At 36.5% G+C, this 19,617-nt stretch overlaps 2 protein-coding genes across 3 annotated transcripts; one reads left to right on the top strand and one right to left on the bottom strand.

The window, feature by feature from the left end:
- Positions 1–9,196: 9,196 nt before the first annotated feature.
- LOC132172177 (pentatricopeptide repeat-containing protein At1g50270-like) lies at positions 9,197–11,273 on the top strand. The gene has a single exon (XM_059583627.2). The coding sequence runs from the start codon at positions 9,204–9,206 to the stop codon at positions 10,797–10,799; it is 1,596 nt and encodes a 531-aa protein (XP_059439610.2). The 5' UTR covers positions 9,197–9,203; the 3' UTR covers positions 10,800–11,273.
- Positions 11,274–12,102: 829 nt separating this feature from the next.
- LOC132170394 (putative pre-mRNA-splicing factor ATP-dependent RNA helicase DEAH3) lies at positions 12,103–17,226 on the bottom strand. 2 transcript variants are annotated; one of them, XM_059581366.2, is made up of 7 exons: positions 16,780–17,226; positions 15,765–15,967; positions 14,492–15,574; positions 13,963–14,088; positions 13,628–13,866; positions 13,381–13,499; positions 12,103–12,571 (listed from the first exon to the last, which is right to left on the bottom strand). In XM_059581366.2, the coding sequence occupies exons 3-7, from the start codon at positions 14,715–14,717 to the stop codon at positions 12,445–12,447; spliced, it is 837 nt and encodes a 278-aa protein (XP_059437349.2). In that variant the 5' UTR covers positions 14,718–15,574; positions 15,765–15,967; positions 16,780–17,226; the 3' UTR covers positions 12,103–12,444. The 2 variants fall into 2 exon arrangements, with proteins under 2 accessions (XP_059437349.2, XP_088375255.1); XM_088519129.1 differs by lacking the exons at positions 12,103–12,571; positions 13,381–13,499; positions 13,628–13,866; positions 13,963–14,088 and having other exon boundaries at positions 14,611–15,574.
- Between the last annotated feature and the right edge of the window lie 2,391 nt (positions 17,227–19,617).

The raw sequence follows: 19,617 nt of genomic DNA, 5'->3' as shown, positions 1-19,617 counted from the left end.
ATTAAATTTTGATCAAATTGTGATTTTAAAAATTACGGTGGGACACAAGAGGTTAATAAGATGAACTTTTAAAATTACTCCTTGGGAAGAGAGGGCCAACCCAACGACATTGATTCTTGTCTACCGTCGGACACAGTTCAATCCAAAAGGTAAACAGGCCTCTTTGGGCCTAAGGTTGAATGAGCATTTCATAGACCAAAAGCCCAAGTGAGCCCTTGATAAATTGTATCACTTTTATAAGTATGTATGTATAACTTAAAAATACGAATTTCAAGTGTAAAATCTACATATTATGTCATAAATAAGCTTCATGACCAAATGGTCTTTCATTTCTCATAGAATAAATATTTGGAGATAAACTTGTACTTGTTTTGAAGGACGATCATATATGATTATACGTTGTCGTTTTATTCGTATATTTTTATTGTATTTTTAAAAACTCGGAAGTTTTGAGCTAAAATTCTTAATATTTGACTGACAAATAATTTTAAAGAAAAATATTGTAACAATCCCTAGGATTTGATCACTACATCCTCCGTACTACTTCCATGAGCTTTTTTTTAGACGGTGAACATGACGTGTAAGCAGAATGCCATCTTATATTCAAAACTTTTTAAACACTTTTGAAAAAGCCTAACAGATAAATATCACAATTTTATGCGGAATTAACGGATATTTATAAAAGCAAACAATCACCAAAATATAAACAATCACACACAAAGATTTTGGTGACGAAGAGGAAACCTTTTAGAAAACGTTCTAAAAGTAAAACCTCTCCGGGACAGCCAAACTCAGAAAATCACTATCAAAAGATTATCTAGAGATTACAGACACTAGGAACACTTACAACCCTTTGCAAGACCTTGACTCTGTAAGATCGACAAGCCTCCAACTTGTCTCCTCGCTCACAATCTTTTTCAACGTAATTCTCCTTTATCGGACCCTTCCGATAGACTTCAATTAAGCACACAATCAAAACTAACAAAAATCCTCTAAGAATAATCAATTTGGCTTACAACAAAATAATCACTCAAGCACAGATTCACACGAACTCTTTGGGGGTGAAAATTCATACCTCTCTCTTCTATAATGATGTATATATATCAGTACATCAAACCCTAGACCTAGACCCACTAAAAACATGTTTTTGGACATAATAAGTACGGGGTGTCTAGACAGGTTAATGGGCTGTCCGGACACGGCCTTGCGGAGCAAAAATAAGGTTTCTGAAAATGCGGTCCGGACCCGGGGAAGGCCTGTCCGGACCGGGCATGCAATGGGTGTAACAGCATTCTGGAAATGCTGTCCAGTCTTGATCAACAGCTCTGATCGATAGGCGTTTGTGGTCCGATTGAGCTGAAATTTTGTAGGGACGTTCATAACACATGAATCTACATTATGAACGGTGGAGATTGGATTATGAGTATTTTATGCCAGTGTTTGAGCCCATGAACAGTAGCCTCTGCATTTTGAAACTGAATTAAGCCAACACAAGAACTAACAAACTCTCCCTTTGGCAATTCAGTGACAAAACCAAAATGCTGAGCCAATCCCATCTTCTCCCTATATTTACTCCCCCTTTTTGTCACAGAATGACAAAAGGTCTTCATATTTCCTGAAACACTTCACAAAATACATCAAGGCATATGTGGAACAGAAATACAAAAATAAAACTCATGATCACAAAAAAATGACGTAGAATGCAAGATCATGAATACACATCACCAAAAACTCCCCCTCAACATATGACTCAATAATCAACAAGAAGCAAAAAAATGCAAAACATGTTTATCTCCCTCAAAAGTCAAATGAACACAAATGATAACACATCAATGACTCATGTATTGCACAATGAATATCCCAAACATGCTCCAAATATGCAAAATATACATGAGACTAGAAATGGCACGAAACTCATATTGCTTAACCCAAGCAAAGAAAAATGTTCTATTTAACACATGCTTGTGTGGTGTGTGTGTAAGCCATCCAAAGAGAAAAATTTTCAACTTACAAAATGAGGAGAAAGTTTCACCACCATGAGGTTTTAACAAGTATATCAAATCAAAAATCAAACATTATCATACTAGGGCCTAGTCACTCTCATCCTATACATTTCTCTTTGTAAAATATTTTACACAAGTTTGACACTGTGAAATAAATTCCTTTTGGAATATGATCTTTTGATTTTATTTATTTCACTATTTTGTTTATTTTTCTCTTTGAGAAAGTGTCCTTAAACTTTTGGTGCTTATCACAAATAGAGAAAGCAGGAATTTTTAAGCCCTAGGTTCAACAAGCATATGGTCAATTTGAAAAATATGACTAGTCAAAAACCTCATATGGTTACCTAACAGACCTCACAAATAAAGCGAAACAAAACCTCAATTTAAGCTTAAATGTACAAGAGATAAAGCATAGACAAAATGTACCACATAAGCTCAGGCTTTAGGTAACCACAAAAACAAGTCCATTGACACAAATTTTCATCTCATGCATATTAAGAACATTCCAAGACGCAAGGAATTAAATCCATGAAAGCAACATAAGAAATTAATGGACTATCTAGGTGCATAAGACAAAAGAAAGAAAAGAAAACAATCAAAGTAACATATTTTTATCTTTTTGAAATTTTTCACAAAAGAAATGCACATGAACGAAAACAAATTCAAAACAAAAATGCAATGAAAAACGAAAAACAACATGCTCTAGGATATGCAAAGATATGCAAGAGAATCAATCCTAGGCATGTGGGTGACTCACCTAACATAAGGTGAGATCGTCACCACTCCCCCCAACGGGCGAATGGTATCATCCTTCCTAACCCAAACTTGAGAAATCTTAGGTCTAGACTTATGACTTTGCTCAAACCTATCTAGCCTAGATAGCACTTCTCTCATCATTATGACCAAACCGTCACTTTCTTTCCTAGAATAGAAATTTTTATTGTTATGCAAATGAGGTTTCAAATTAAAACAGTGAGGTCGAATGTGACCCACTTTGCCACAGTGATGACATGTAGGGATAAACTTTTGAGAAGGTAATTTCCTAGGAGGATGCACGACTCTAGGTGTAGGGTAAGATGCATGAGGCTCAATGTAGATTTTCTTACCTTTCTTACCTTGAGAAGTCGGAGCAACTACTTGCTTTTCTTCACTTGAATATTCTTCCACTTTCACTGGTTTAACAAGAACAGTCTTTGAAGTAGAAGCACGGTTAGAAGACAAAGAAGCAGTTTTATCAAATCCTAAGCCAGATCTGTCGCTAGAATGCTTTTGAATATGCAACATTTTATCAAGCTTTTCACTAGAGAATTTACTCAAGTGATTTCTAGATGCAATCAGATCATTTTGAAGGGATTTATTTTTAGCAATTAACACATGATTTTCAGATTTGAGAGTATTGCAAATAGCATGTGAATTACTCAAAGATTTTAACAAATTATCCCTTTCAAGTTCAAGATTCTTAAAATCCTTAACAATTTTCAAGTTAGTATTTCTAAGAATAGAAAACTTTTCCATTAAATTGTTAAAGGAGTTTTGAAGATCATTAACCCTATTTGATTCATTATCAGAGGCAGACTGAACATCTGATTGATTAGAATCATCAGAATCATAGGATGCAACAAAAGCCATATAATTAGGAGTTTCTTCCTCATCAGTGTCACTCAAGGTAATATTGAAGGCTTTTTGGTCTTTTAGCTTATTACTCTTAAGATTATCACAATCATTGCGAACATGACCATAGCCAGAACACTTATAACATTTTGGACCACGTGGGTCTCTTTCATTTCTTTCCTGAGTACTTCTTTTTTGTTTTCCAAATCTCTTGGAAATTCTATGTTCATTCTTATAAAACTTTCTAGCTATCAAGGCAAGTTCCTCATCATCTGGTGATTCCTCATCAGATAATTCATCAGAGTTCGTCCTAAGAGTTCTAAGGGCAAGATCCTTATTTTTCCTAGGTTGAGGCAAAGAAAACTCATAAGTCTAAAGGGCACCAACTACCTCTTCTATCCTCATGGTTTCAAGATTAGTGCATGACTCAATGGCTGTTACCTTCATTCTGAATCTTTTAGGGAGTGATCTCATGACCTTTCTAATAATCTTAATGTTAGAAACTTTCTTTCCTAGATTTATCATGGAATTTCTAATTTCACTAAGTTTACCAAAGAAATCATTAAATGTCTCATCTTCTAACATTTTAATTCCCTCAAACTTAGAAACTAACATTCGAAGTTTTGAAGCTTTAACAAGATTTGTTCCTTCATAAATAGTTTCTAGGATCTCCCATGCATCTTTGGCACTATCACAATTTGAAATTCTGGAGAACTCAGTTTGTGAAATTGCCAAGTATAGAGCATTCATAGCTTTGTCATTCGCCATACGAGTTTGTTTTTCATCATTAGACCATTCAGCTTTCGGCTTATCTGGAGCTTTAAATCCAGATTCAATGACATGCCAAATGTCTATAGATTTTAAGAAAAATCTCATACGGGACTTCCAATAGCCATAATTTGATCCATCAAAATTAGGCACAGTGTTAAGGGTTTGAGACATCTTAAACAAGAAACAAAGATCACACTCAGGAATTTAATCCTTCACGGAGTGAATCCGCTCTGATACCAATTGAAAAACTATAAACAGATAAATATCACAATTTTATGCGGAATTAACGGATATTTATCAAAGCAAACAATCCCCAAAATATAAATAATCACACACAAAGATTTTGGTGACAAAGAGGAAACCTTTTAGAAAACGTTTTAAAAGTAAAACCTCTCCGCGGCAACCAAACCCAGGAAATCACTATCAAAAGATTATCCAGAGATTACAAACACTAGGAACACTTACAACCCTTTGCAAGACCTTGACTTTGTAAGATCGACAAGCCTCCAACTTGTCTCCTCGCTCACAATCTTCTTCAATGTGATTCTCCTTTATCGGACCCTTTCGATAGACTTCAATTAAGCACACAATCAAAACTAACAAAAATCATTTAAGAAGAATCAATTTGGCTCACAACAAAATAATCACTCAAGCACAGCCTCACACAAACTCTCTGGAGGTGAAAATTTGTACATCTCTCTTTTATAATGATGTATATATATCAGTACATCAAACCCTAGAACTGGGCCCACTAAAAACATGTTTTTGGGCATAATAAGTACAGGGTGTCCGGACAGGTTAATGGGTTGTTCAGACACAGCCTTGCGGAGCAAAAATAAGGTTTCAAGAAATGTGGTCCGGACCCGGTGTAGTGTCCCAGAATTTTCAAAGCTATTTAAATAGATTATTTTGATAATGATGTTATTTTAATATCCATTGTAGCTAAGGATTTTAATTCTTGGGAAATTTATGAGAGTGGTAATTAGAGAATGGTAATTGGTGAAATAATAGGATAGTAAATGGTAGGTATAAGGATGGTAGAATAAGAAGGTAGAATAGTATAGGTAGAATAGTATAGGGTTGGTAGAATAGTATAGGGTTGGTAGAATAGTATAGGGTTGGTGAAATAGTAAAATGAGGGTATAATTGTAAATTGAAGGTAGAATAGTGTTTGATTTTCTCCTATAAATAGAGCTCTTCTCCTTCACAATTTTCACCACTCATCTCCTCTCCCATCTCTTGCATATATTCTTCCTTCTTCCGCTTTTTACTCGGCCTTTCTTCTTTCTAAGAGTGTTTACTCAGAACAGAGAGAGAAAGGGCGAGACCAAGCGCTACAAGAAAGAAAGAACACAAGAGATAGCGGACTTTAGAAATTAGTTTCAAAAGATATACTAGTGGTGTTAGTCATATTGGAGCAACTAGATTCCTTCATACCACTTTTAGCTTCAGTCTAGAGGTAAGTAAATTCACTACCCCTTCTAAAATTACTTCATGTCATGCTATTTATTCATTCTTTAGTAAATTGTAAATGATTATTTTATTTACGTATTATGAAGTTATGTTGCATGCATGAAGGATTTCTAAAAGAATTATCTAGAAAGTTTCTATTTATTTAAACGCTTTCTAAGTACAACAAGTTTATATTTGAAAAGGTTTCCATTTTAAGAAAAGAAAGTTGAGAAATGATGATGATTATAAGAAAGAAAAAAGATGATAAACCCTCCTACATGTTGCCTTAAGATGCATCAAAAGAAGTACAAAGAAAAGTACAAGAGATGAGATAAATGTTTATGAAATAAGGGCACATGTATGGAGGAGAGTATTTTTGGCCCCAAGATAAGTAAAGATGAGAGTTCGGTACCGATACTCGGATGGAGGCGAAACCACTGAAGGAGGCTATGCCAGAAGGTGGTATTCCATCAACTAGACTGTTGAGTGCACCAAGAAAGAGTTAATTGACGGTCGGGCATGGCTGTGGCCACAGTTCAGTGCCATGGTCACAAGGACCCGCAACCCTCGTGCACAGGGGTAATAGTGTACATGGGCCCTATTATGAGAAAATGATACTATATTTTCAACGATGATATGCTATGATAATTTACAGAGATGATTTACAATGATGATTTATAATGATGCATTATGATGATGATTTATAAAGATGATTTACAACGATGATCTATTACTAGAGGTAATAGTATGTATATGTTACGGGAGATGCAACCGTACATACAGATATTATTATGGCTAGAATTATATTTATTTGCGAAAATGATTTTCAAAACTGAGAACAAGGAGTAAAACTATTTATGGTTGTGGATTTTACTTGCTGGGCCCCCTTTGGGCTCATTCAGTTTTATTTCTTGTTTTCAGGTAGAAAGGATGCTGGAATAGGAGGCCGGAATGGGGTGGGAATAATTATTAATTTTCAAAGTCTTTTCAAATAAGTTATTGTAATGATATGATATTCCGCAACTAAAGTTTAATGTTTTCTAATTTCGCTTGTAATAAAATCTCTTGAATAATGTTTTATACATTTTTTCGTATCCTTTAAAATCAAGTACTCTGATAAACCTTATAGATCTTTGCAATAACTTTTGTTGTAAAAGAAGAAAAGTGGCAAACTCAGCCTTAACGGGCTGGGGATGTTACACCCAGGGAAGGCCTATCCGGACCTGGCATGCAATGGGTGAAACATCATTCTAGAAATGCTGTCCAGTCTTGATCAACAGCTTATAGATCTTTGCAATAACTTTTGTTGTAAAAGAAGAAAAGTGGCAAACTCAGCCTTAACGGGCTGGGGATGTTACACCCAGGGAAGGCCTATCCGGACCTGGCATGCAATGGGTGAAACATCATTCTAGAAATGCTGTCCAGTCTTGATCAACAGCTCAGATCGATAGGCGTTTGTGGTCCAATTGAGCTGAAATTTTGTAGGGACGTTCATAACACATGAATCTACATTATGAACGGTGGAGATTGGATTCTGAGTATTCTATACCAGTGTTTGATCCCGTGAACAGAAGCCTCTACATTTTGGAATTGAATTAAGCCAACACAAGAACTAACAACTTGTATACATTATACAATCAACTCAATTAAACTTCACCATGTCAAACACATGAGTAATATTTAGGGGTGAAATTTAAAACCGCCTAATTGCAACCACTAATCACTAACCGCTATAATCGTTAACCGTCTAAGTCGGCCTAACCGTCTAACCTCTTTGAAAGCGGTTAGTAAAAACAGTTAACCGCCTAAGCGGTTGTGGTTAGCGGTTAGTGGGTTTTGGAAATCCGCTACCTGCTAACCGCTTTTTTTTAAAATATATATAATAAATAACAATAAGTCGTGAGCTTATAAACTTTTTTTGGTTGATTGAAATGGGCCTCAAGCTTCAAGTTCAACCATGTTGGTTTTTTTGGTTGCTTGTGAATTTATGAACTTGTTTGTGTTTTATTTTATTTCTATGTGTGAGTTTATGAACTTGCTTGTGAGTTTATGAACTTGCTTGTGAGTTTATGAACTTGTTTGAGTTTATGTATAAGACTACAAGTGAAGTGATGATTTTGTTGTAATTTTATTTGTAAATTATATGATGCATGTGTAGATTTGTAGAAAGTGGCCAACAAGATTTTGGTATATAGCAATTTTTAATGTTAAAATGGCCATGGAAAGGGGGAAAAAAAAAACTTTTAAAATGAGCAAAAAAAATGTTTAAAGTGAGCCCAAAACCGGCCCAAAACCAGCCCAAAATCGGTCAAAAAAAAAAGCCCAAAAAAGTGGTTAGAAAAAAGCGGTTATTCCAAAGTGGTTAACCGCTAACCAAGCGGAGGTAGTTAGTAAAAATGAATAACTACCTAGGCAGTTGCGGTTAGCGGTTTTAGCCACTAACCGCTAACCGCAACCGCTATTTCACCCCTAGTAATATTTGGGGCTATTTTTTCTTTTTTTTTTCAATCCTCTCAAGTTGACCAAATTTTTAAAATCATAATTAAATTTGAAATGCACTACTACTGAATTTTGATCTAATAATCAACTTTGAGAGGATAAAAAATAGTTCATAACATTACTCCAAACCAGGGGCGGAACCACGATATGGCTTGGGGGCCCAAACCCCCTCAAGCCATAAGGTGGTCCTTAAAAAAATTAATCTTTTTTAAAAAAATATATATTTATAAAATAGACATTTAAAAATTAATTTTTGCCCCATCCCCTCATTTTATTTTATTTTTTTATTTTTTGTTTAAAGTTTCGTCACCCAAACTAAAAGTTTTAGTTCCACCCATGCTCCAAACACATACCATGGTGGATTGCCACGTCAACAACGTGTCGTTAAAAAAAAAAAAAAGTAATGTTAAAAATCATATTTTTATATCACAATTATGAATCCGTCTTTATTTTATTTTATTTTACAAAAAATTATATATATCAAGGGTTTGTTTAGACTACCATATCAATATTTTGGGATAATCTTAGAATAAAAATGTAGTAAATAATATTACTCAATAGCATTACTCTTTGATAGCACCAAATGAATAAGACTAAAAATCACATTTTTATCTCCCAACACGCGCAAGCGTGGTAGTCCCAACCAAATTATAGTATATATATATAGAGTAATGATATAAGAAGGACTATGATTTTTCTAAAGTCCTCCTAAATGTAACGTGACTTTTAAAATTACTATTGAATTTAAAATAGTATTCTTAATTTCCTCGCACCAAATTAGTTAGTGTTGGGCCACGTGCGCCTGTAATAAAGGAACCATATTGGCTAAAAACATGGCCACAAAAATTTGTAGGCTTGTAGCAAGTCATGCTTAGGTTAGACAAATACGTACTTGTAACATCTTCCCGCCACATTTGCACTCTTTCAACGCCCAATCTCAATGCCATGATTAACACTTGCCTCGATGAAAACCGCACAAACCATGCACGTAAACTGTTCGATCAAAACCCCTCGTCCCGGAACGTCGTCACGTGGAACACTTTGATCGCTGGGTACGTAAAAGGCGACCAAATGCAACATGCGCAGGACTTGTTCGATCAAATGCCCATGAAAGACGTGGTTTCGTGGAACACCATGCTATCGGGTTTGCAGAAGACCAAAAACCCAGAAGGAGTGTACTTATACCTTTTACAAATGGGAAGAGTTGGTTTGAGGCCAAATGAGTATACTGTGTCGACAGTGATTAGCGCGGTTTTGGACTCTGTGTTCAATGTCTTAGTCTCACAGGTTCATGCTCATGCCGTCTGTTTGGCACTTAATATGAGCGTGTTTGTTGGGTCCGCGTTGATGAAAGGATATGCGAGTGTGGGGTATCGAGTGGGTTTGCAGAGAGTGTTTGATGAGATATTGGTGAAAGATGTTACGTCATGGAATGCGTTAGTTTCGGGATATATGGAATTGGGTTGCTTGGTTGAGGCTCAGAGAGTCTTTGATGGGATGCCAGTAAAGAATGTAGTTTCTTGGACTAGTTTGATAAATGGGTATATTGGCAATAAGAGGATAAACAAAGCTCGGTCTGTTTTCAATAAAATGAGTGAAAGGAATGTGGTTTCGTGGACTGTAATGATAAGTGGGTATGTGCAAAATCAGAAATTTATGGATGCATTAAAGCTTTTTATCAGGATGTTGAAATCAGGGAGTCGGCCTAATCATTTTACGTTGTCAAGTGTCTTAGATGCAATTGCCGGGTGTTCTTCTCTTATTATGGGACAGCAAGTTCATTCTAGCATCTTAAAGTCCAGTATACCAGGTGATGTCATCTTGTCAACCTCACTGGTTGATATGTACGCCAAATGTGGGGACATTGAAGCAGCATTTAGCGTTTTTGAGTCCATGCCAAAGAAAAATTTGGTGTCATGGAATTCAATAATAGGAGGTTATGCCAGACATGGATTAGCAACAAGAGCCCTTGAGGAGTTTCAAAGAATGATAAAGAGTGGTGTTAGGCCTGATGAAGTTACATTTGTCAATGTGCTATCAGCATGTGGGCACGGAGGACTGATTGAAGAAGGTGAAAAGTACTTCTACTCCATGGGCGAGTACGCAATAAAAGCAGGAGTGGAGCATTATGCTTGCATGGTGGACCTCTATGGGAGAGCAGGTAAGCTGGAGAAAGCAGAGAAATTGATCAAAAGGATGCCTTGTAAGCCTGATGTTGTTGTGTGGGGTGCGTTGCTTGGTGCTTGTGGCTTGCATTCAAGTTTGGAACTTGGTCAGTTTGCTGCTGAGGGAATTTCCAATTTGAAAATTGATCATCCCGCAGTATATTCAATGCTTTTAAAGGTCCACAGTGAAAAGGGAGTATGGAGCAGTGTGATTGAGTTAAGGGAAATGATGAAAGAGAGGCGTGTTAATAAGCAGAAGGCAGCTAGTTGGGTTGAGTCTCCTTTTGGTGTAAGATGAACAAAATGACAGCAATACTTCTGTTAAAGACTTCTTAGTTACCAAATTATTCAATGAAAGATCTTTCCGGTCTACAAAATCTTTTGAATGATGTCTTCTGCTCTTCTTTATTGAGAGAAGGAAGTCCAGCATGGCTGCATGAGAAAATATTTTTTGAAGTTTAGTACTCAAAATCAAGTGGCAAGATATGTCACTTGAAACATGAGCATATTACTTCATGAAGTTGCTCCATGACATCCTGAGTGCGAAGGTAGTTGATGCTTCTGTACAATCTACTGCAGCAGAACTCAAGGATCATGATCAAAATATTTTGAAGCAGGCAGAAGTATCAAAAGTGATGAGTAATGCAAAGTTCTCTTTGACTGGTTTTATGTATGAACATGTGGTCAAGAACTTGAAACCTATCTGTGGAAAATTTTTGGCTAGGTAGCCCTAATGAAAGTAAAATGATTAACTTATATCAAAATGGAGGAAAAGAATTTTATGTAGGACATCTAAGTTGTTGGAGTATAATTTTGATACTTTAATTTATATTTTATAAGAATTTTGATACTCCAAATTGGATTGGATCATATCAAAGCATTATGTGAATATGTTATACTAGATGGAACTAAGCTATATAAAGTGATTACGGGGAGCCCTAATTATTAATAATATATATATTTTTTTTTGTATGAATTAAAGCTTTGTATGGATAGATTTCGCACTATTTGTACACTAGGTTAACTATGCTATACAAAGTAATTATGGGGAAACTTAATTATGACTAATACTTTCGGTATGCATAACAAATTTCAGTGTTTGTCACACTTGCACCAAAAACTAGGCCTCAATTTGGCTCAGCTTTGCAATTTCAACTGTTGGGGATGTTTAAATACCTTGCTTAAATTACCCTTCTTTAAGCTTAGTGTTTATTTCTCTTGTTCCATTGAAGAAACATTCAGTTTATACTTTATAGATCTAAACAATAGGACATATAACCATCTGCCTCATCTCCTCCCCCACATTTCCTTTTGATTCTGGATTTCAAGCAACCTGCTCCAACTGAAATACGTCCAAAACCCAAAATACAGCTACCGGCCAGTGTATGCACACACGCTTGTGAAATTGTGAGAGAAAGGGCTCGGGATCCCCTGAAATTCACAGCTCAAATTGCATACAATTCAAAATGCAAATTTCAAAGAATCCTGATTCGAGTAGGGAATAATCCCCATTATAATGGACCAAATTGCATGCAATTCAGACAATGAAATTTCAAGGAATCCAGCGTGTGTGTGTGAGAGAGAGAGAGAGAGAGAGAGAAAAGGTAATTCCCAGAATAATCGTATAGCATTCATTTCCCATCTTCTCAAAATGTTAATTTAATCACCTTGAAAGTAAAATAGCAGAAAAACAAAACCCACCAGATCCACAACAAATTGAGACAAGTAAAATACAATACAAAATTATAGGTTGCTAAAACTAACACTAGGTAATGATACAGAAACTTGTCAAATTTCCACCGGTTAAAATTGACAACTGGGCGCTGTTGAGAGTTGCAGAACGGGTAATATAATGAAAGAATTCAGCTCTCTCAAAACATGTCCTTGCCTTGTCTCCGAAGAAGAAACATATAAGGAGTCGAAAGCTACGGACGACAGGAACTTCATTTTTTGTTCTTGCTCTCCTCTCTGTCCTTCTCCCGCTTCTTGTATAGCCTTTCCAGAACACGTTTGGCCTCACATTGGGGGAAGTTCGTCAAATCATAATAGTGTGGTGCTACATCAATTAGCCTGTACTCAAAAGACTTGCTGGTTAGTGTTGATAATACATCTTCTAGGACTCTTCAATGCCAGGCAAAAGGACACTACTAAAATAGAAACACGATTGAATACTAAAACCATAAAATTCTAAAAAATCACCCAATAATTTTAGCCTGCAAAAAATTGTGGTTGAATGTACTCATCAGCTTTACTTAGGTAAACAACTAGTTTTTAGACGCTTAATCTAAGGGGTATATATGAGCCAAGATTATCGAAAATGGAATTGATTTTAAACTTCTAAGTTGAGCCCGTTCCCATGCTGCAGTAGACTATAAACAAGATAGGCTCGCTTAATGCACAACCCGAACATAAAAGGCTTAAGATCTATTATTGACAAAACTAACTAGCAACGACCAAATACTAGAGTTCAGTCATACAGATTAAAAAATATTGATAAGTGATTAAATTTACCTCTTCCAGTCAGCTTAAACTTATGAAAAAAGTGATAATTTAACACGATATCAGAGCCAAAGGTCCTAAGATCAAACCTTGATTCCGTCAATTCACCTCACATTTAAATTAAATATTTCACGTGTTGAGTCTCATTTATTAAAAGAGAGTTTGAGCTCACACGTGAAGAGTAGTGTTAAAATATTTTAAATTTACCTCTTCCTATCAGCTTAAGCTTATGAGAAAAGTGGTAATTTAACACAGGTGATATCCACCTATCATTACAAAAGAATCCCCCTAATTGAGCCTCATAGGGTCCCAAATCACTACTAAAAAACATCATAATTATTAAAGAAAAAAGAAACACCAACAGAAAACATGAAACTAACCATTCACCACGGATGTCTGTCACTGTCCGAATGAAATTCCTGCTTGTTAGGACATATTCATTATAAATGACCCACTCTGGCTTGTGATCCAAGCAATTTGAAGGATGCAAGTGCACCACCTGCAAGAGAATGCGGAATCTTAAATCTCATTCTTATTCGCAACACACAAACTTTGATACAGCATATCTTGGAATTAACAATAAAGATGGCTGAAGAAAATGAGAATAAAAGAAATCGTTTTACATACTTGGTTGTCTTTCACAGTCAAGTAGTGTCCAGTTCTTTCCAGGTGAGCTACCTGCATGAAGTATCCTGCTAGCATAGCCTTTCTTATGTTGATGTAGTAGTCACGGCTGTTGAAATCAGTGCTGCACAACTTGAGGTTGAACCTGGCCATGATGCGCACTAGCTGTTGTCTAACGTTATCAGCAGACTTCAACGCCCTATGATTGACAAAGTTCTCATAGCACCAAGATGGATCGTCGTCTGCAACCCATTCACAAACAAAAAAGAAGAATAAGATCAAATTGTATAAAAGAATTAGTTATAACCCTTAAGAAAGACATAAAAGTAACTACTTACTGTTTTGCTTGTAAGCATGGTACACATTCAAGAGCGTCAGGTGATCTCCATCGATGTGCCCAAACCTAGCTTTCGCTTCATCAGCAGCTTTTTGAGCCTCCCTAGGCCGGACAAAGCAATTGGGTACTAAAGAAAGAAATTGGTTATCACAGAGGAGGCCCACGGAGGTCAGCAGATGCATAGAGGCGAGACGAGACCATTTGCTTCATGAGAGAATACTGAGAAACTGCAACTATCTGCATCAGCACTTACTTAGAATTCCTATGGTACATGCCAACCGGGGGCATGGAACCCAGAGAAGACAGTTGCTGATGACAACCTAATTTGACACAGTATTCTAACCACGTGCACAAGCATTTGCATGTGTAAGCAGTTAGAGACATCATATGCACAGAAACATGCCTGTGCACATGCCAGACCAATGGCAGTGCATCCAATGATGATGCTGCCCAGAGCTACATTCCTATATTACCGAGACAGGACTCAAGATGGACACAGGGAGAAAACGAGAGATAAAAAAAAAAAATACCTGAAAGCATGGCAGAAATCGACAGAATTTCATTTGAACAATTGAACTCAGGGCTAACAACGAGCATCTTTGACATCTGAGGGTCTAATGGAAATTCACTCATAATTTCCCCAAGCTTTGTCAAATTTCCTTCGTCATCTAATGCTCCCAAGTAATTCAAAACCTCTAATGCTCGCATCAATGTCTCTGGAGCAGGAGGATCCATAAAATCAAAGCACCAGATCATCTATCCCCAATTTCTTCAGGGTAAGAACCGTATTTGCAAGGTTTGATCTCAATATTTCTGGATAGGTCTGCGGCTGAAGATCATTATGGAAACTTTTCTCAGTATAAAGTCTAAAGCATTTCCCAGGCTGAGTTCTTCCAGCACGCCCCGATCTCTGATGTGCACTGGCTTTAGATATTGGAGATACCAACAAGGATTCAACTCGCACTCGTGGGTTATAAACCTTTTGTTTTGCAAACCCCGGGTCAATAACATATACTATACCATCGATGGTCAAAGAAGTTTCTGCAACGTTTGTTGACACCACAATCTTCCTTCCAGGAGGACCACCCTCAATCACTGGAGGTGGAGCCGGTTCAAAGATCTTCTGCTGCATAGCTGGAGGAAGGGTAGAATACAGAGGCACTACTTTCACCGGTCCCACCTGGTCACCCATATTTGCAACTTCCTTCGCTATTTTCCGGCATGCATCTTCTATCTCCTCCTCACCAGTGAGGAACACAAGTATATCTCCAGGAGTTTCACACATGTGAATCTGCACAACTGTCCGGATTGCTGCCTCCAGATAGTCCCTTTCAGGATCTTGGGTGTAGAATATCTCCACAGGATGAAGCCTCCCAGGAACTTTCATAAGTGGTGCAGCAAAAAAATATCCCTGAAACTTTTCAGCCTCAAGAGTTGCACTCATCACAACTAGCTTCAGGTCAGGTCTATTTTTCAACACCTCCTTCAGAAGCCCAAATAGAACATCAGTTGCCAATGTTCTTTCATGAGCCTCATCAAGAATTATGACTTGGTAACGCTCCAAAAGTGGATCTGTCATTGCTTCCCTCAACAGCATACCATCTGTTAGATATCTGCCATATAAAATAACAACATAAGTAAACTTGCAACTTAGGTCGAAGCAGGCCCAACCATCCCCCCCCCCCCCCCCCCTTCTCTCTCTCTCTCTCTCTCTCTCTCTCTCTCTCTCTCTCTCTCTCTCTCTCTTCCTTTTTTTTCCCAAATAAAGAAAATAACTATTTAAACCGAAGGATAAAAGCTTACTTCAAAACTGTTTTTGCGCTACTGCAGTCTTCAAAACGGATACTGTAACCAACCTCTTCTCCAATAGTTACGTCCATCTCTTCAGCAACACGTCTAGAAACAGACATTGCAGCCACCCTTCGAGGCTGAGTGCATCCAATCATCAACTTTCTGCGTTTATCTGCATTTTCCATATCAACAGCTTCCAAAACAAACTGGGGAATCTGTAGAATAGAGACAAATCCTTTTAATTATCCACATCAAGTACACGAGAATTATTCCTTGCTCAAGAACAAGTAGACATACATTAGTTTTCTTTGTGCACATATAAATCAACAGTAACCAATGCCTACTACAAGCTTCAACACAACATTAAACACTCTCTCTAAGCATGAAATTATACATTTTTACACTCACATAAAATACAAGATGACCCTACATCCACTAAGGTTTCCAAATTACCACTCCATACAATTCATGATCATGAACCCGAAAAGCCAAAAGATAGTAAACAACCAAAAAGTAACAATGGAAAAGCAATACACCAACACAGGAAAACAGAATACCCAACATAACATTCGACAAAAAGCCTGAAAACTCAGTTTGGCTTCGCAACCGAATGTATGATTCAAATTTAGCACATTTGAATTCCAGCATCTCATATAGAACAGACCCTAAAGCTCAGTTTCGTTGTCTACAAAATGTATGAAAATAAAAACAACTAAAAAAATCATTGCCTAGATATTCAGGACATGCCAATTGAATCCTAGGCAACAGAAATTATTGCACGGATTCCAATTTCACCAGCAAAGTAAACCTAAACAAACAAGAAACCGAAAGATATCAAAAGTCATTATTTTTCGTCCACTTACACAGCAATCGGACACCTATCACAAAACCCAAAATTCACTTTCTCAGCAAGCAAAAGCTATGAACGAGCAAGAAACCAAAAGCTATCATTCATTTTTTCTCCGCTTTCCCAGCAACCAAACAGCAAACATGTCTCTATGTTATTTTTCATTAGTCGGAAACAAACCTGAGTGGTTTTGCCACTACCAGTCTCACCGACTAGGATGATGGTCTGGTTGGCCTTGAGGACCTGCAAGAACTCTTCTTTCTGGTGCCACACCGGTAAGCTCCTTCTCTTCTCCAGTATCTCGTAGTACCTCTGCGAGTACGGCTTTCCCGTCCACCGATTGAACCCGCCATTGTTGTTGTTCATCGCAGCTCCTCCTCCACCGTTCGATTTTGAGATCTTCGAGGAGACCGACGTCTCGTCCACCACGTCGAACAAGCTCACCTTCCTCTTCCTCTCTGTTCCCATCACAAACCCTAACCCTAACCCGAACCCCACGAACCCAAACAAGTTGGAAGCCTCCGAGGATCCGAGTTTAGAATCAGATAGGATCCGATTCCTATTCGAAGCAAACGAAAACCCTAGGATGAGAGATTTTGACTGACAGCGAGGGAGAGCGAGAAAGAAAACGAGGCTAGGGCAAATTCGGAATGGAATTTATAGATGCCGAAAAGAGAGAGAAGCTGAAGTTTCCAGAATTACAGATGAGTCCCTGATGTTTTGTGTGTTTTTTCAATTAGGGCTAATTTCTTTTGATAACTTCTATATATACACATCTTCGATACATATTTTTACTCACATTGTTAAGTACATATTTTTTTTGGCATGACAATGAAAAATTATAATTAAATTTTAAATTTAATAATAATTTTTAACGTCACATTATTAACTATGCACTTGAAAGTGTGAAAGAGTTGGAATGTATGTCTCTTCTCTTACTTTTTTAATACATGTACTAAACATGTTTATCAATTGACCGCATCGATTTTCAAAGGTGTTGTAAATGATACATGTTTCGGGCATGAATATGAATATGGTACTTCTGTCCAAAATTTTAATGGAGAGACACTTCAAACTAATCAGTATCAAGTATGTTATGTGTCTCGTATACCTTAGTAATATTATTTATAAATTAAAAAATTAAAAGAATAAAAAATAAATAAAGAAATTATTAGGGTGGCTTAACCACCCCTTGCCCTACCACTGTCATGGCCATTTGGAGGTGGCCAAAAGCACCCTCCCCTTGGTCAGGCTACCCATAAGGCCAAATGGGGGTGATTTCGACTCGAAAATATGTGGTGACTTGAGTCATCCTAATATTTTATTTTTTATTTTTTTAAATATCACTATTACTAATGAGGCATACTGTGAAAATTATGGATTGAAGTATCATCTTCATATTTAGGCTCAAAACATATATCATCTACAATACTTTTAGAAACCGAGATGCTCATTTGATAAATAGCCTAATCGCATGTACCTAAAAGACATTTAGCCGTTTCAATTATTTGGGGCCATTTTCTCTTTTAAAATAATAATAATAATAAATAAATAAATAACTCTACAATTTTGATATTAAAAATAGAATCAAACTTGTAATTTTTTTTTCTTCAATTTTTATTGTAAAATAAACTACACGCAATTGGCAAAATATACAAAGGCTACCAATTTAGGTTTGTGGGTGGAGTTCAAAATCTATCAAGTTATGGGTATAGGATTATACGAATACAATTAATTTAACTATTCATATCAAACTCTCCAGTCTTGTATATGACAAAATATGATTATTATATTTCATGGTTTATATTAAAATTTAGGGTTAATAACTTTTTTGGTACCTGAGTTTTGAAGTTTTTTAATTTTCTCCCATATGTTTTAAAACATGACAAAACTAGTGCTCCAGATTTTGAAAAATACCTAATCAGCACCTCTAGTTTAAACAACTAGAGCACCGATTCACAGCACGCGGCGTGCCATGCACGCCCGTGCAAAAAAAAAAAAAATTAAAAAAAAAAATTTTGCACGCGGCGTGCGTGCTCTTTTGTTTTACCCAAAAAACTCTATGGAGGTGGCAAAACCACCCCTAGGGGCTGGCCATCCGCCCCCAATTTGACTTTAGGGGTGGCTGAGCCACGCCCAAGGCCGGTCTAGGGGTGGTGAGGGCCATGGAGGTGGTTTCGGTCACCTCCTTTTTGGCCCTTGGGGTGGCCAAACCATCCCCTATCAAACTGGGGGTGGTTCAGCCACCCCCATATAATTTTTCAAACTGGAGGTGGTAATTATGTCTTTTCCAAAATCTGAGGTACTAGTTTTATCATGTTTTAAAACCTATGAGGGAAAATTAAAAAACCTTAAAACTCAAGTACCAAAAATGTTATTAACCCTAAAATTTATAATCTTGTTGTCACACGGTAAATATGTCGTTACATTATTTAAAATTTTAAATAACTTAACATTATATATACTATTAGAATAATGTTAGAAACCACATTTTGATTGTACAATTATTCCACAATAAGAATGTAGCAGTCCCAACCAACCACTATATCAATCATAGTTAATAATAATAATAATGTTAAAAATCATATTTTTATCTCATAATATTAACATGGCTATCACAATCAATCATTAAAAAAAAAAAAAAAAACAATTAATGATCATAGGGTTGGTTGGAACTGTCACATCAATATTGTGAGATAATTATGAGATAAAAATATGATTTCTGACATTACTAAAAAATTGAAGGGTCAATTGAGATTGCCACATCAATATTGTGAATATGATATATGGCATTACTTAGGGGTGAAAGGCGGGTGGTTATTAACCGCCCGCTAACCGCCTTTATATATATATATATATATATATATATTTATAACATGATCAATTGACCATTAAATCACACCCTTTTTTTTTTTTAGAGAATTAAATCAGAATTTAAGTATTAATGTATTATCACTGTAATTTATATGATTATATCACATGATCAATTGATCATTAAATCATATGATTATATAATAA

The sequence above is a fragment of the Corylus avellana genome, chromosome 1 (assembly GCF_965113065.1).
Source record: "Corylus avellana chromosome 1, dhCorAvel1.hap1.2, whole genome shotgun sequence".
Taxonomy (NCBI): Eukaryota; Viridiplantae; Streptophyta; class Magnoliopsida; order Fagales; family Betulaceae; genus Corylus; species Corylus avellana.
This window is presented reverse-complemented; position numbering and strand designations above follow the sequence as displayed.

Coding starts and splice junctions, on each gene's coding strand:
- LOC132170394 (XM_088519129.1), bottom strand. CDS start 17,067: ATGGGAACAGAGAGGAAGAGGAAGGTGAGCTTGTTCGACGTGGTGGAC. Junction 15,968..16,779: donor GTAGTGGCAAAACCACTCAG/GTTTGTTTCCGA, acceptor TCTATTCTACAG/ATTCCCCAGTTTGTTTTGGA. Junction 15,575..15,764: donor AGCGCAAAAACAGTTTTGAA/GTAAGCTTTTAT, acceptor TTTATATGGCAG/ATATCTAACAGATGGTATGC.
- LOC132172177 (XM_059583627.2), top strand. CDS start 9,204: ATGCTTAGGTTAGACAAATACGTACTTGTAACATCTTCCCGCCACATT.